Here is a 15,764-nt window from a genome sequence, read left to right on the forward strand (position 1 = left end):
AAGATGATGACTTTGCGCCACCGCCCAATCAACAACAGCATGTTCCAGTACGAATCTTAAAACTATATGCATGGTGACTTCGGTAGATTAGTTTTGCGATTAACATATCTTTTATGTAATTTAGTCGACCTCCGCATTGACATCGTTGAGCCAGTCAAAAGGAAGACGCCGGCCAACCAAAAAAATGGAGGGAAGACAGGTCATCATAGAAGTGGACGCAGAGGGCTGTCCAAGTGCTCCAGAGGCTGCTAGCTCAAAATTTGTCAACCAATGTGGGGTTATTGTTCGGGCAAGAATTCCGATCACCACAAGACTATGGAAAATGAGCAAACTCAAAGAACAGCAACACGTCGTGCCTGCACATCAGAAGGAAATGCTATGGGCAGAACTCAAGGATATGTTCACTCTTCCTGAATGAGTTGACCAAGAACTTGTGAAGAAATGTGCCTTGAAAAAGATGGCCCTTGCATTTGCAACTTTCAAGAAGAAGTTGTACATCAATTACATCAAGAAGGATAAGGAGCCGAACTGGGACGATCTTCCTCAGGTTAAACCATACTAGGAGGAGTTCAAACAATACAAACTATCAGAGGAAGCCCAAGAAAAATCCGAACAGGCCAAGGTGAATGCAGCAAATAAGAAGTACAGCCACCACCTTGGGGCTGCCGGGTACAAGAAGTCAGTTAAAAATGGCAGAAGATGGAGCAGGACCTTATGGATAGAGGCATCAGGCCGACGACTTGGGATTGGCCGGATAGATCCAAGTGGTGGTTATTTGCTAATGGCGTGACACTAAACCAATTGGATGGAAGTTTGGTCGTGCCCGAACATATGCAAGAAGTGTCCCGCGATCTAGTCGCTGCAATATATGAGACCCAACAAGGAACATTCCAGCCTCAAAGGGAGAATGATGAGCTGACAAGGGCATTAAAGAATCCGGAACACCCTGGACGAGCCCGCAGCATCGGCGTGGTCCCATGGAATGTTGCTTGGGCCGGAGATTCCTCTTACAAGAGTCACCGAAAGAGCAAAGCCGAACAGGAAGAGAAATTTAGTGCCATACAAGAAGAGATGAACAGGAGGGTTGCGTCCTTGGAATCTCAGATGGATGCCAGGGTCAATGAGGCAGTGCAGCTAGCTCTGAGCCAAATGGGCACTGCTGGGTCGCACCCGGATGTTGTGATAAGCCTGGCCTCTCAGCGACGCAGCAGCTGTGCATCCACGGCGGCGCCCGACGTACAAGCGGAACAACAACCCTAGATTGAGCCAATGGCGATAGATGACTAGAGGTATCCAGTGAATGATGTCACCATGCCGACACCGTGCGAGCTTCATGTGCGAGCAAGAAATATATCCATTCATGTCGCATACGGGTCAGCCCTGCCCCTGAATCCTTCTACTACAATTCATGGAAGGCCGATACCCCTGGCTACACCTCCGTCACAGTCGAGCATATAGTTGGAAACAATGAGGATCTTGAGCTCGACTTCGTTGGAGGGGATGGAGAGAAGACATAGGGAGATGCACTGCACGGGGTCATTCTATGGCGCAAGGCCGACATCAAACTTACTGCAAGCACAACGGCTCCCATGCAGACCGATCGCCCGTCTCCGCGGCCTCCCTCACCGCCGTCCCCACAACCACCTCCTTCACCACCATCTCCGCCGGCGCAAAGGGCCACGAGTACTCCAACTCCTCCTGCACCAGAAAAAGGAAAGAAAAAGATAGCATCCCTCCCAGCGGCTGGACCCTCAAAAAAGAAGCAAAAAACGGTCGAAAGAAAATTAACCTATGAGAAAACCGCTGACGAGTTGGAAGAGGAGACTACTCGATATATAAAAGAACAATTGAAGCCTAAAGTCCCCCCGCCGAGGGAAAAGGTACCTCTAGAACTAGGGAAAAAGCTTCTCGCAAACCTAGACAACCCACCAAAACCGAAAAGCTTACCCTCGGACTATGATCGTACTTTGACAAAGGAACACAAGGTGAAAAATCTGAAGAAAAAATATGGCAAGACCATTCCTCAGCTTAGCACACAACAAAAAGAACTCGAGCCCCTCTGGGTGCCAGGGTTGCCACTCCTACACCCAACGGACGTACAACTCCAGGCGGACCTACAGGCCATGATATTTCTTTCTGAAACTGGATTAACGCTAGAGGAGGCAATAGGGCAAATGGAGGCGGAAATTCCTGTCGCTCCCGTTCTTACTCCATTCCAGCATGGAAAACCTTTTGTCACTGAGGAAGAGGAGAAAAGTCTAGGCACGCAGATGTTCAATTTGCATAGATGGTACCTGCGAATGTCGAATGACGAAGGGAAAATGTTTGGAGTCAAGTATCGTGACCATGATTTCTTCCGCGGGGAGGACGACTTCTGGGTGTACTTCGAAAATTTATATCACATTTACCATCGACAAGCCTTCGACGCCTCTATCATCACCATTTGGGTTTTGCAAGTATCACTTATCTCTACATTAATACTTTTTATTAACAAGAACATAATTATATGTGTGCATTATAAAATTTCTATTGTATCGTTTAGACAGGAGACCCAAAGAAGCCGAAAACATGGATGGCACCATCAGATCGGCTTCATGTCTCCTTTGCTAGTCAACCAGAAAGTGCTCAACAAAAATTACAAAGAAACATGCCAAAACATGTACGATTCGTTGATTAGACAAAATTACATATCCTATATATTCATACCATACAACTTTGGGTAAGCCTTGGTCGACTCAATCATCTGTTATATTACTAAATAAATACTAAGTCGTCTAATGCATGTATGTATATATCCTATCTATATCTGCAGTTATCATTGGACTTTACTCATACTTTCCGTAGAGACCGGCAATCTTATAGTCTTTGACTCAATGAGAAATCTAAAGTCCGCAATCCAACATATCCTAGACCCCTTGAACAGGTAAGTTCAGTTTGCACAATCAAATCCTTTTTCTGTTAATAACAATTCCTGAATATCAAACTTAACTTTGAGCGCAGGGTTTGGAAAAAATTTTGTGAAAAATAACAAAGGACGTGGTTAATGGAGGCCCGAACTGAACGTTAACATGGATTATCCGGTATGTTGATTCATAAAGATTTGTCTAGTTAAGTATATAATCCTAAATTGTTCTAAATTGAGTAATTTATTTGTTTCTCCTTAAGTGTGCGAGACAACAACAATGAACTGATTGGTGCGGGTACTACGTATGCGACTACTTGCACATCATGACTCCATTCAAGAAGGCTACTGATGAAGACACGAGAGTACATCCAAACCGTTCACTAGTATATTTTCGTAATTGTACTAACGCACATGATGTTAATCCTTTTTTCCTAAATGATAGATGTCTCAAATGAGGGATGAATGTTACTCTACTGATCGGATCAACACCGTGTGCGAGCAGCTCGCCTGATTCATTTTGAATGAGATCTTGGATCCTAGAGGCGAGTTCTACCACGACGGTCACATCCATAGAGGACTTCCATCGACCTCCTGAGGGGACCAGTAGTTGGACTACAAACATGACTTGTACATTTGTAAATATTTTTAAACGTTATGCCTTGATGTTTGTAAATTTGTAAATATATTAGTTCATCTAATTAGCTTAATTATATGCTCGCATTTCACTTTTAGTTAGTTTCAAATATTCTCTGAAAACAAACATGAACGACCAATGAACGTATAGTACTGTAGAGATTGAGTGCGTTTAGCAATTATAAAAGAATAAACAGTAATAAATCTAACAAACAAAACTGGATTTGGGGAAAAAAGGGAAAAGGTCATTGGTACCGGTTGGAAAGACCAACCGGTACCAAAGGGGCTGCCACCTTGCGTCAGCGTGGCAGCCTCTTTGGTACCGGTTGGACTTTCCAACCTGTACCAATGGGTGCCTAAGGCACCGGGTTAAATACCCGGTGTTTTAGACCCAAGCCAATGGTCTCGGTTGCGGGGCACCGGTTGGGAAACCGGTACCTTAGGCCCTTCTCAGCCGGTGCTGAAGGCCTATTTTCTAATAGTGAAAGGTTGTTTCTTCGTTGTCAGCACATTTTGTCTCTAGTGTAGTATATACATTTTGTCGGTGCATTTTGTTTCGGTAAGAACTTTGAACTTTCAGTTGCAAATAAGTAAGGGTTTTGGACCCGGCCGGTATGGTTTTCCCCATAAAGTAGACTGGTTCTTTTTTACCTATGTTGTAAACGTAGGAACTCTCTTTCCTTTTCGGAAGTTAATTGTTTTCGAAATAAAAAGTTCAGAATGAATGCATTCAACACATTGTAACTTTACCATCAATCTCTTGGAATGTTTCCATTTCCAACACATTTTATTATCTTCAAAGTAGCTGTAAGGATGAAAATGGTCTTCAAGCTATTGTTTGTGATTTTAGTGAATTGATAACAACATAATCAATGGGACTAATGTTTTGTCAAGGCATACTTTTGTAGATGTTTATAGATTCCTAGAATGCAATGGAAGCTATTCAAATGATCAAAGAGATGATCAAAGAAGAAAAGACACGTGAAGAAACCAACTCAGAAAACCTAGTTTTAACATATTAAATCGGTCATGAAACCAACTTAGGAAACCTAGTTTTAACTGACATATTAAATCGGTCAAGAAGAAGGGACAGTGACAAAATCAATCGGTGGTCCTATAAGGAAGAGAATGGCTCTGGAATGACAGATTAATTAACTCAGTCATATTCATAGGATCATTACCGAATCAGTCGATGAGACTTGAGGCGTCGGGAGTCAGCCAACCAACAGCTACCTTCACAGCTTGACCGATAGTGCTTTGAGAGGTGACTGATTAAATCGACCAATTGACCGTTTAGTATGTCAAAGCAGATTTTCTACCCGTTGGAGCAACGACTAGTTTCTTTGGTTGGGGCTATAAATACTCCTCCACCTGGTCATTTCAAGTGGGTTAGAGCTCAAAGAAGCTGAAGGTTTGATTTCCACACTCACACAAGTGCTCTAACCACCAAAGTGCTCAAGAGAAGATTAAGGTAATTAGCATAATGCTTAGGTCTTGATTAGTGCTAGTTTAGGCCTATTAGTGCATTGCTTTAGAGATTAGCCTAGAGTTAGGCGAGGTTTCACCTCCATTGTATCGGTACCTGCGCGCACCAAGATTTGTAAATTCGGGGCTTATAAGTCTTATGAGACCACCCCAACCGCGTTTGAGGAGTGGCTGCTGATAGTTGTGAGAGGGAAGAAAGGCCTTCAGTGATTTGCTGAAGCTCTACCCAGTGAAGATAGCGGGGAGCATCTGGTAGAAGGCCCGTCGACTATCCACGAAGTTACTTGACTGGGGAGTTTTGCCCTTGCGTGGGCATTCCCTTAGGAGGGGCTCCAATAACAAGGACTAGTGGAAAGCGTTGCTTTCCGATACCTCGCTAAAAATTGTTGTGTCGCCACGTTGGGAGTTTGCATTCTCTACCTCATTACTATTCCGCATTACTTCTTGCACTTACATTCTGCGTTACTTCTTGCACTTCCATTCCGCATTTACCTTTCCTAGATTTATATTGCCTTGTGTAGTTTATAGGATTGGAACGTGTGGTGCAAAATTTCTGTGTGGTAGAGATAGCAACACATAGAAAAAAATATATTGATATCTAGATAAAAATTGAAATAATTTTTTATATATGTTTGGAGCCTTAGTTTTTTTAACACCCAATTCACCTCCTCTTAAGGTGTCACCCTTTCAGTAACTTTCGAAATGATGCAATGTCCTATATTTGAATGCATTGCATTCTCTTAATTAATTGTCAAATAGAGTAATAATCGTCAAACCAATGTCTTGTTGACCATGTCGTTTTCCAAATTAAAGCGACATCCATTATTCGTGGCAAGAGCGGTTATATATATTGTCGTCTCTACTTCAATTAATTAACAAACCGCACAACAATTTATACTTCGACACCCTTTTAAGGACCATATAACCAAAATCTCAAAATACATCATTAATCCTTACCAACAAAATACATGTTATGTCAAAAAAATGAGAGAAAAAATTATCGCTCCCTTGCCCCACCTATCAGCCCTCAGATACCTCTGCTTTTCACCACATTGACATGACTACTTCTTTACTACCTTCCTACTGATGTTTCGTTCGAAGCAATTCTCCCATGCGGCCCCATCACACCCTTTCCCTTAAATTTTCGGCCGTTGCTTTCATCAGTAACTATCTGAAGGTCTTGTGTATTTCCTTATCATTGTAAGCTAATAACATGATGCATTTTTGCAGCGTATAAATGAATTGCAGAGTGAACTCATTTAATTTGTCAAAGTTTATTTTAACCTGTTTATATATCTGTCTAACCTTTCAAAAAGATTAAGACACTTGACATCATGGTTTCTGGATCTACAGCCATATGATGTAAAAAGATGACAAAATAGTAAAAGAAGAAAGAGTAAATTTCACCAGCGGTCCTCGAACTTGTTCCGCGTTCTCATCTCGGTCCCGGTACTTGCAAAACGCGCATTCAGCACCCTAAACTTGTTCAACTATGTCATCCCGGTCCCTAAACTAGAAAATCAAACGATTACGTCCTCAAATTTGTTCAATCATGTCATTTCGATCCTTAAACTTGATTTTGAGTCTTATATGGGTCAAAACAAGGCGATCTAAAATTTATATATCAAAAGTAATTCATAACTTTTTCATATGAATTTGAATGAAGATAAACTTTATATCAAAATGATAGCCTCGACGTAATCTACAATTTTGTAGTTGAAATATTTTTGAATTAAAACTGTTTAGGGTCTCAAAATATTATTGTAAGTTTAAAGATTTTGAAATTTAAAAGTTAAAATTAAATTTTGGGACTCTGAACAATTTTAATTCAAAAACTTTTCAACTTTGAAAGTTAATTTACTTTGAAAAGTTTACAAGATCAATCTTGTAAAATTTTCAATCTTGTAAAACTTTTCAAAGTAAATTAACTTTCAAAGTTGAAAAGTTTTTGAATTAAAATTGTTCAGAGTCCCAAATTTTAATTTTAACTTTTAAATTTCAAAATCTTTAAACTTACAATAATATTTTGAGACCCTAAACAGTTTTAATTCAAAAATATATCAACTACAAAATTGTAGATTACGTCGAGGCTACTATTTTGATATAAAGTTTATCTTCATTCAAATTCATATGAAAAAGTTATGAATTACTTTTGATATATAAATTTTAGATCGCCTTGTTTTGACCCATATAAGACTCAAAATCAAGTTTAAGGATCGGAATGGCATGATTGAACAAATTTGAGGACGTAATCGTTTGATTTTCTAGTTTAGGGACCGGGATGACATAGTGGAACAAGTTTAGGGTGCTGAATGCGCGTTTTGCAAATACCGGGACCGGGATGAGAACGCGGAACAAGTTGGAGGACCGCCGGTGAAATTTACTCAAGAAGAAAAATGGGGGAAAGGAGGGGGATAAAAGATGGGAAAGGGCATCTTTGTGGAGAGCTACCCTAGGCATTAAGATAATGGTGCATTTGCAACTAACCTAAGGGAGATCCTAGTATAGATCCACAGCAACCTCCTCTGGCCCTAGCCAGGGCATTTGATGGACTAAAAGCTCTGCTTTATTTCCCTCCAAGAATATAAAAAAAAACAGAAAGATTATGTTTCTGACACACCTTAACCAATCAGGTGCAGAGCTCAAAAAAAGCTCGTTGAAGGGAGTATAAAAAGGTACTACTACAGGCTACTTTCATTAGTACTGTTTGGTACTCTCGACTTCTTGTGCTATTCCCGGAATATGAGAATGTTTGGTCTTACGCCATGAGCACTCAATCACACCCAATCAAGTGAAAATGGTGGATGCAATGCGGCAGCCGTATCGAATATGCTCATGGAAAATCCCGCCCATGTCCGTAAAGGCAAGCAGCGGATAGGCTGTTCGCAATTCGGTTTATATTTAAAACAGATGACCATTTAAAACGTAGGATTTCACCTGAAAATTTCTAGGATGTCATTGAAAATAGTTTGATTCCTGCTAGCTAGCTAGCTAGTAAAGGAAAGGAATGTGACATATATGGTATCTCAAACTCTTATAGGATTACATTACACCACACCACTACCTCTTATCTCTTGTAACACAAATTTACAGTGATAGTAATAGTACAAAACATGTGGATCGGACAAAAAGAAAAATCACTCCACTATGAAAGGGACAATCCAAGCAGTGAATAAAGCAGCCAATGCGCGCTTATAGTAAAAAATAGATCCACCATACCCGCTACGGAAAAAGGGAGTGAAAAATGCCGATCGTAGTTGTAATGAAGATATATAGCATCTAAGAAAATCATGCGGTATATAGCACGCCTCAGTTGATAAGTGATGTGGGACGATCCATCATCATTGCAGGGCTTTTGCGTGCATATCCATTCTATCATCACATCTCACCCCTCTCCCTCCAGCTCGGCTTAACTTGAATGCACATCTAAATATATGAGATGGATAGATTCATATCGACGTGCACATCCCCCGCGCTTTCCCCTCCCCTTTCATGGAATCCTGATCACCAAGATGGTGGAGGACCAGCATGAGAAGGGAAAGGGATCATGCACTGTGATGGCTGCAAGGAAGCATGCCATGGGGGAGAACTTATTCCAATCATGTGCAACAAGGACCACCAAGAAAGCGACGCTTTATTATTCATCTCTCCCTCTCTCTCTCTCTCTGGTCCATCCATCAGACCATCACATGCCCATCTATCAGCTTCTGCCTACTGGGGCAATCGGCCAAGGCCCAAGGATAGCAGGGGAAAAGATGAGGAAGTTAATGTGAATGGTTAGAGGCGTTCAAGAAGCGACACATGGCAAGGCCCCGAGGGAAAATACAGTAATGCTCCGCTAACCTTGTTAGAATAAATGTCAAAGGAGCTTACTGGTACTGCTACTGACAGCACCATTCTAAGGCCAGTTTCAGTGGAAGTGTCATCGACATATTTACCAAGACTGGAAACTCGAGAATTGTGCCAATGGAGTGTCATGGTGATGACACTCCTCTCATATTTCATGACACTCTTCTCTCCTCTCTCTCCTCATACTATTGATACATGTTAGTAAATTTAATGTTCATGACACTTCTATAACACTCCCACTGAGATTGGCCTAAGAGTGCGTTTGCATCCGCCTAGTTATCCGAACTATCCAACTAATTTTAGCTATAGCCAATCCAGACAACCCACGCTATACACACACAGGTGCGTATTAGTGATGGTTTTGATCTATCTCTATATGTAAGCATAATCACTTTTAAGTCAACAAACTATTGAGCGGGTGTGCTCTGCAGCAACTAAGGGCGAGTTGACTACCAAAATATAAGCAAGCCTATAATTTTTGGCACTTATTTTGTTAGATTCCAAAAAGTAGCCCACCTAGGTAAGTGTTACTCTAAATTGCTAAAATAATTTTAGTAAAAAAGATTGCTATGTTTTGGCATATCCACATTTTGGTAGCCAACCAAGTAGGCCCTAAGTCCAAAAGGAAGTATTTTAAATATATATTAGCAAATAAAAAAGATATTATGACTTGAAGATGCTTTCCATCATAATTCCACTAATATGTGGAATCATATTGATCCATTCTAAATCATACCTATGTGGAATAAATGTTATTCGCAGTGTTTGATTGGCTGTGGCTGGTGCTGATTTGTTATGAGAAAATAGTACTACTGACTGGCTGGTAGCTGGTGCTGATTTAGTATGAGAGAATAATATTGTTGGCTAGTTGGCTGACAAACCAAACGAGCACAGCGGTTATAATTTGATCAAGTTTATAAAAAAAACAATAGTAGTTACAATATCAAATAAGCATAATTAGATCCATTATAAAATTAAATATATTTTCATACTTTACTTCCTAGATGTGTAATTTTAATACTCTTATAAATTTAATCAAACTTAAGATATTCTAACTTGGTATCATGTACAGATATAAACTTTAGCATTTCTTTATTTCGATCTCAAGAATCAATGATATCACTGCAGTTTTAAAAAACCCTAAGTGAGGTCCTCTAAGCATTCCCATGTTCATGTCACAGTAAAATCAGACTTAGAGCCCCAACTGATTTTGCTCTGTGCCTAATTCTACGCTCCCGTGCGAGGCTTAGGAGACCTATCCATAATGCTACACCATGCAACACTCCCTTGGTCTATGACCCCGATTTATAGACACGCAAGACCCAGCCAGGAGGTCGTCCAAAAGCAACAGACAAATAACAGCAGCACAAATAACATTCTTGAAGTGCAACCAAATTCATCACCATCGGCATCAACCAGGAATTAAGGTTCCAACTACACTACACGAGAACCACTGTGCGTGCGAAAGCAGAAGGCAAACAACCGTTCAGAACTGCAAGTCTGGAACTACTGTGTACAAAACGATGTGCGACGTTAATTGTTCGACCATGATCACAGCATAACCGTTTGCCAAATATTAAGCCTTACATAACTAGAACTACCAAAGTGTGCCTTCAGCACTTAACCCTAATGATGCAGTAAATCATGGTGACAGAACTCTAAAAGATTGCAGAATGACAATTAAGTTATCAGCGACCAAGCCCAACAGAGAACCTATTAGGCCCCAGCAGGTAGGATGATATCAAACTCCAGCACTAGAAACCACCATTCCTTTCTGCAGGGAATAAAAAAAGGCGACAATGTTAGCAAAAGCGTTTATTGGCTTCCTACCTAAACGAATTGGAAAATACATGACTCCAATCTCTCCAACAATGCAGACATTTATTGAGCAGATCACGTTTCAATCATGTGCTTATTGGACCAACAAGAAGCGTTTATTGGTATTGTCCCAACTGAGAAATCATCGATCAATGGAAGCACATCAACTATTGAGTGGTCAGTAACAGAGTAGGTTTTGGCAGCACATTAATTGGCCGCTACTACAGACACATGGGAGGGTCCCAGCTAATTATGCGGTTCTTTGGCATGAATGAACAGCTCTTTAATTATTTGATGGATAGGTGAAAAAATGATCGAATATTGACAAACAATAGAACCATTATGAGTCAACCAAATAAAGATTTGGATGTAAAAACGGACACCCAGTGTCTGGTGGTAAAACTTATGGTGACATATGACCATGGCCTGGGATTTAAAACTTATGGTGACAGACGACCATGGCCTGGGATTTTCTTGTTCTGATACAGATCGCCATGCGACCATGTTGAAATTTAATTGGGTATTGCATCTTCATCATCAATACGCCAGTACACACACCTTGAGCAAATTTCATCAGAAACATATAAATTGCACCCAACACATATATGATATCTAATGGTCTTGCCCATATTTTGGACTGTAATGTGATACAAAAAACTGCTTTGGGGCACTGGCCATGGTTGTCTAGAGCCATCACTTATGGGATAAATTGTAGATTTGGATGAAACAGGTGCAAAGGGCAGCTCAGATAAAAAAGAACTTAAGAAATGGGGACATCCATACTAACAAAGAAGTTCCAATATCGACCAGAATATCTATTATCTAATGCCTTCAAGCAAAGCAACATGCACATTGGATAAGACAGTGCATCACAATGACGAAAAGGCAATTTCAACAATCAATGGCTACCATACGGCGAAAACAGTACGCACTAACTTCTTTGTGGGGTGGATCAAGGGTCTCAACATATGGAACTGTGGAAGCACATAGGGCTGGCTTTGCTAACATACCATATGGTAAGATAAGAACCATTGCACAAGCAGAAAGCAATGTGTGGAAGGAGGTCGAGAAGCACAACCAAAGCTGTGCAGATTTAGTTCATAGATGGCCCAGCAAGTAATCATAAATTAACATTTAAAGTAGCAACTGACGTAAATAACTGCATGTTCTATGTTAGTAAGTGTATGCTCTATCAATAATGTAGCTGTAAAATTGAAGAAAAAACTACACAGCTGCTATTATGATCAATAGAAGCTTATATTTAGTAAGAAGGCCATTATTCATGCTAGGATATGGCGCAAAAGTACCTTGTTATTATTCTTATAGTCCTGCAACATTGAATGTTTGCAAGGGTCACTAAGCAGTAACTGAAAGATCCTTTTTTTTTTCTTCTGGTGGCAGTAACTGATGAAAATAAATTTCAGGAGGGCAATTGATTAGCAACTATGTTAGTTCATCTAGCAGTTTTTTTTACATAAAGTGCATGCTAAGCCCTAGCCTACCCCAAATTGCTTGGGAATTGGGACTAAAAGGCTCTGTTGTCGTTGTTGTTGTTGTTGTAAGTGCATGGTAAGCCCACAAGTGGCATCCATGTAGTCCAGTATAGACCAAGATAACTGTGTTGAACAACTGATAGTGTTGATGTTTGTCGCTTGATATTAGCTCCCGAATTTAAATCAATAGTTGATGATAAAAGAAAACTAACAGGGCTAAACTGAAACTGAGAAGTAACAATTTCACATAAGTACAGCTCACAACACAACCTTGGTGTATGCATTAGAATATGAATTACACAACAAAAAAAGGACATCAACAATAAAGCAAAAGCATATTTTCTGTCAGAAAAGTTATGTGAAGCATAAATTTGAGCACACAATCAGGAGCATCTCAATCAGTAATGAAATGTATTCTTATTATTTCAAGAAGGTGACAAGAATAGAGCACACGTCTAGAAACACCTTTACAATAACAACATAATCCTTCATGGATGACTTGAATGAACCAGGTGCATATACAAAACATATTGTGTTAAGATGAGGCTGGGCAAAATTATCAAGCCTATATATGCTTGAAATAGCTATGAATTTTCGCTCAACTCAGAATCATGTTTCATCTTAAGCCCGGAATTCAAGTTAAAAACCACCTTCAAGTTGAGATAGAGCTTAGCTCATACATCCTTTCATGTTTTTGTAATGTACTAAACTACTGATGTACAGGAAAGAAAAGCAAAGCTTAATCACCAAGATGACATAAGCATTTCGAATGTCCAAGGTTTGGCTCACTTAACATTTTCCAAGATGCAACACCTGCATAAAGTTTGAAAAAATGCTAGGGCCTAAACAGGGTGGTGCCTAGGGCTTAGTCACTTAACACTTTTGAATAGAAGAGACATTTACACTCCAATGTTTATGAATATTATTTATGCCGTTCTGGTCAGGAACAGATAGTACAGATGCAACAGTTGTCTGGAATCTAGACTGCCCAAAAATCTTTATACCCAAAGCACCATCCCCTTCCCATCCCCACCTCTTACTCTCGGTCCTGCATATTTTTGGTACTACCTGCTCCTCCCCCCTTATCACTCTTGTAGTCTTGTACCAAGCACCTCCTCCACAAATGGCAACCCACTCAGTCCCACCTATCACTACAGTACCTGTCTATCCAACCACACTGCCCCTTGTGCTGGCTAGGCTGTGCCAACAACTAAACTGCAGATGCCAGCCCAAATCACAGCAGCAGGGTTGCCCTTAGGTTAATCCCAGTGCAAAGTTTCAATACACGATTACCAAGAGTGATATATCATCAAAAGGCTTTTGAAACTATGGATGAAATAGGACCTCCCAATGCATAGTTACATTTCACGATTTCATAGGCGAGCCATTGCATTCAATTACTATGAACATGATTGGTTGAAATAAGATGAGATGAAATTCTCTAGCCCCCAATGCTAGTTTCATCAAGTTTCATAGTCTTGGAAATAGTGTAACCCAAGTTTCATCTAGATGAAACCCATTTCTCTCTCTTCATAAATTTCTTGCCATGTCATCATTTTTGCCTATGTGGCACCTCATTTAATGTGCATGAAACCTCTATGAAACTTGCACTGGGACTGGCCTTAAAGCCCAGCATCACCCACATGGCTACCTAGGCCAATTTATAGAAGTGTCAAATCAAGGCTAGAAGAATTGTATCCCAAACTCAATTCATTTTTTCTTTGACAGGATTGGATAATAGTTAATTTAAACACCTAAGTCCAATATATATAAACTACCAGCCCTCTTCAACAGCATACCACATGCCAGATGACTTAAATGTTTCTCATTTCCAACATGTGTACATTTCGTAGTAAGAACAATCTCACCCAGTTATTCATCTGAGATTTTTGCTCTGAAATTGCCTCAAGCACTATTTTTGATGTAAATGTTCCAAAAGTGCATAAGGACCATACAATTCCTTTGTGGGCTAAAGCATGCAAATCTCCATAACACATAGGCTCACTTAGACACAGCATGCACCAATAAACTTGCTTCAGAATTAACCCTTGCTCACAAACAAGTTAGGACCTCCACCATAAGAGGGTGACAGATACTTGAATCCTGAACAATATAACGTTATATCTAATGAGCATTGAAGCTCTATAATGTAAATGAGCAATCATCGCACATCAGCCAAGGACAAAAGGAAAACCACTGCAAGAGGACAAATTAAGGTGAGGCTCTTAGTGAACCCAGTTTGAGAACATCACCAAACAATGCAATTTGAACGATGTCATCCAAGTGCAAATGAAACTTTGTGCATTTCTACACAATAGGAGACATTTCCATACCAGAAACAAAGCCATAGGTGCATCTAAGTGACAAACACATCAAATCTACGGCCTTTGCTGTTTTAGCTTGCAGATTGTAACACTGCAACCCACAATCTGCAAGCTAAAACAGACAGGGCCTTATGCGCACCAAGCTGCGCAAGGTCAAGCTTAAAGTAACACACTGCACGAGAACCTTACAGAACTTAACAATAGAAGCAGCACATAGATTATTGCGATTAAACAAACGCCACATTTCAGAATGCGTCCAACTAGCAGTGTCCACAGATGCGTTTGAGCGCGGCAGGAGGACGAAGCAAAGGAATTACCTAGTGAGCCCGTGGCGCTGCAGCCCTAATCGCTCTCCTCCCCATCCGCTCCCACCTCCTCGGGAACGACGTCGGCGTCATCGTCTTCGTCGTCATCCTCCGCGGCGGCCTCCTCCGGCGCGACGAGGTACGCCCCGGGCTGCGGCGGCGCGCGGCGGCGGGTCCGCGAGGGGAGGATGTTGCTGAGGTCGACCTCGGCCAGCGGGTCCTCGACGAGCTCGTCATCGTCGCTGCCGCCGCCGCCCTCCACGTCGTCGTCGCTGTCGCTGCTATCCTCGCTGCCGTCGTCGTCCACCTCCTCCTCCTCCTCCTCCTCCTCGACCACCATCTTCCCCTTCCCCTTGTCGGCAGCCCTGGCCCTGGCCCTGGCCGCCTCGGCCTCGGCGGCGGCCTCCTCGTCGGCATCGGGGCGCGCCGCCTTGGGGGGCGCGAGGTCGGCGTCGGCCTCCGCGTCCTCTTCGGGCTTGCGCTTGGCCGGGGAGGGGGAGGGAGCCGGAGCCGGAGCCGGGGTGGGGTCGGCGGCGACAGACTGGGGCTCGCCGTCGGCGGTGGCCATCGCGGGGGTGCGGTGGGGAAGGGGGAGAACTAGGGTTTTAGGACGGGGAAGAGGGGGTCGTGTCGTCTAGTGATTGAGGAAGAAGAGGAAGAGGCGAGAGAGAGAGGTGGGCTTCGCAGCATTTGACGCAGTTTGCTGGGCCGAACTTCCGGGTCTGTGGAAGGAAGAGCGGAAGATCTTCCAACATAACACCAACCAAATTAGATCAAATTCGCAACTATTTGATAATAAGTTGCATCAGTATTTTTCAACTTTAAAAATCATAACAACCCACTCAAACAAACTAACAAAACCCAGACATCTAAATACTATTTTAGACATATATTCTTCAATTATAAATATTTGATTGTAACCAGCATTACTATAAAAAAAATAATCCGATGT

General features: G+C 41.5%; 1 protein-coding gene across 1 annotated transcript; it reads right to left on the reverse strand.

Moving 5' to 3' along the window:
* Window positions 1-10,248: 10,248 nt before the first annotated feature.
* Window positions 10,249-15,474, reverse strand: LOC120683223 (histone H2A.Z-specific chaperone CHZ1-like). The gene is made up of 2 exons (XM_039965259.1): window positions 14,825-15,474; window positions 10,249-10,646 (listed from the first exon to the last, which is right to left on the reverse strand). The coding sequence occupies exon 1, from the start codon at window positions 15,378-15,380 to the stop codon at window positions 14,850-14,852; it is 531 nt and encodes a 176-aa protein (XP_039821193.1). The 5' UTR covers window positions 15,381-15,474; the 3' UTR covers window positions 10,249-10,646; window positions 14,825-14,849.
* Window positions 15,475-15,764: the final 290 nt, after the last annotated feature.

The sequence above is a fragment of the Panicum virgatum genome, chromosome 7N, assembly GCF_016808335.1.
Source record: "Panicum virgatum strain AP13 chromosome 7N, P.virgatum_v5, whole genome shotgun sequence".
Classification (NCBI taxonomy): domain Eukaryota; kingdom Viridiplantae; phylum Streptophyta; class Magnoliopsida; order Poales; family Poaceae; genus Panicum; species Panicum virgatum.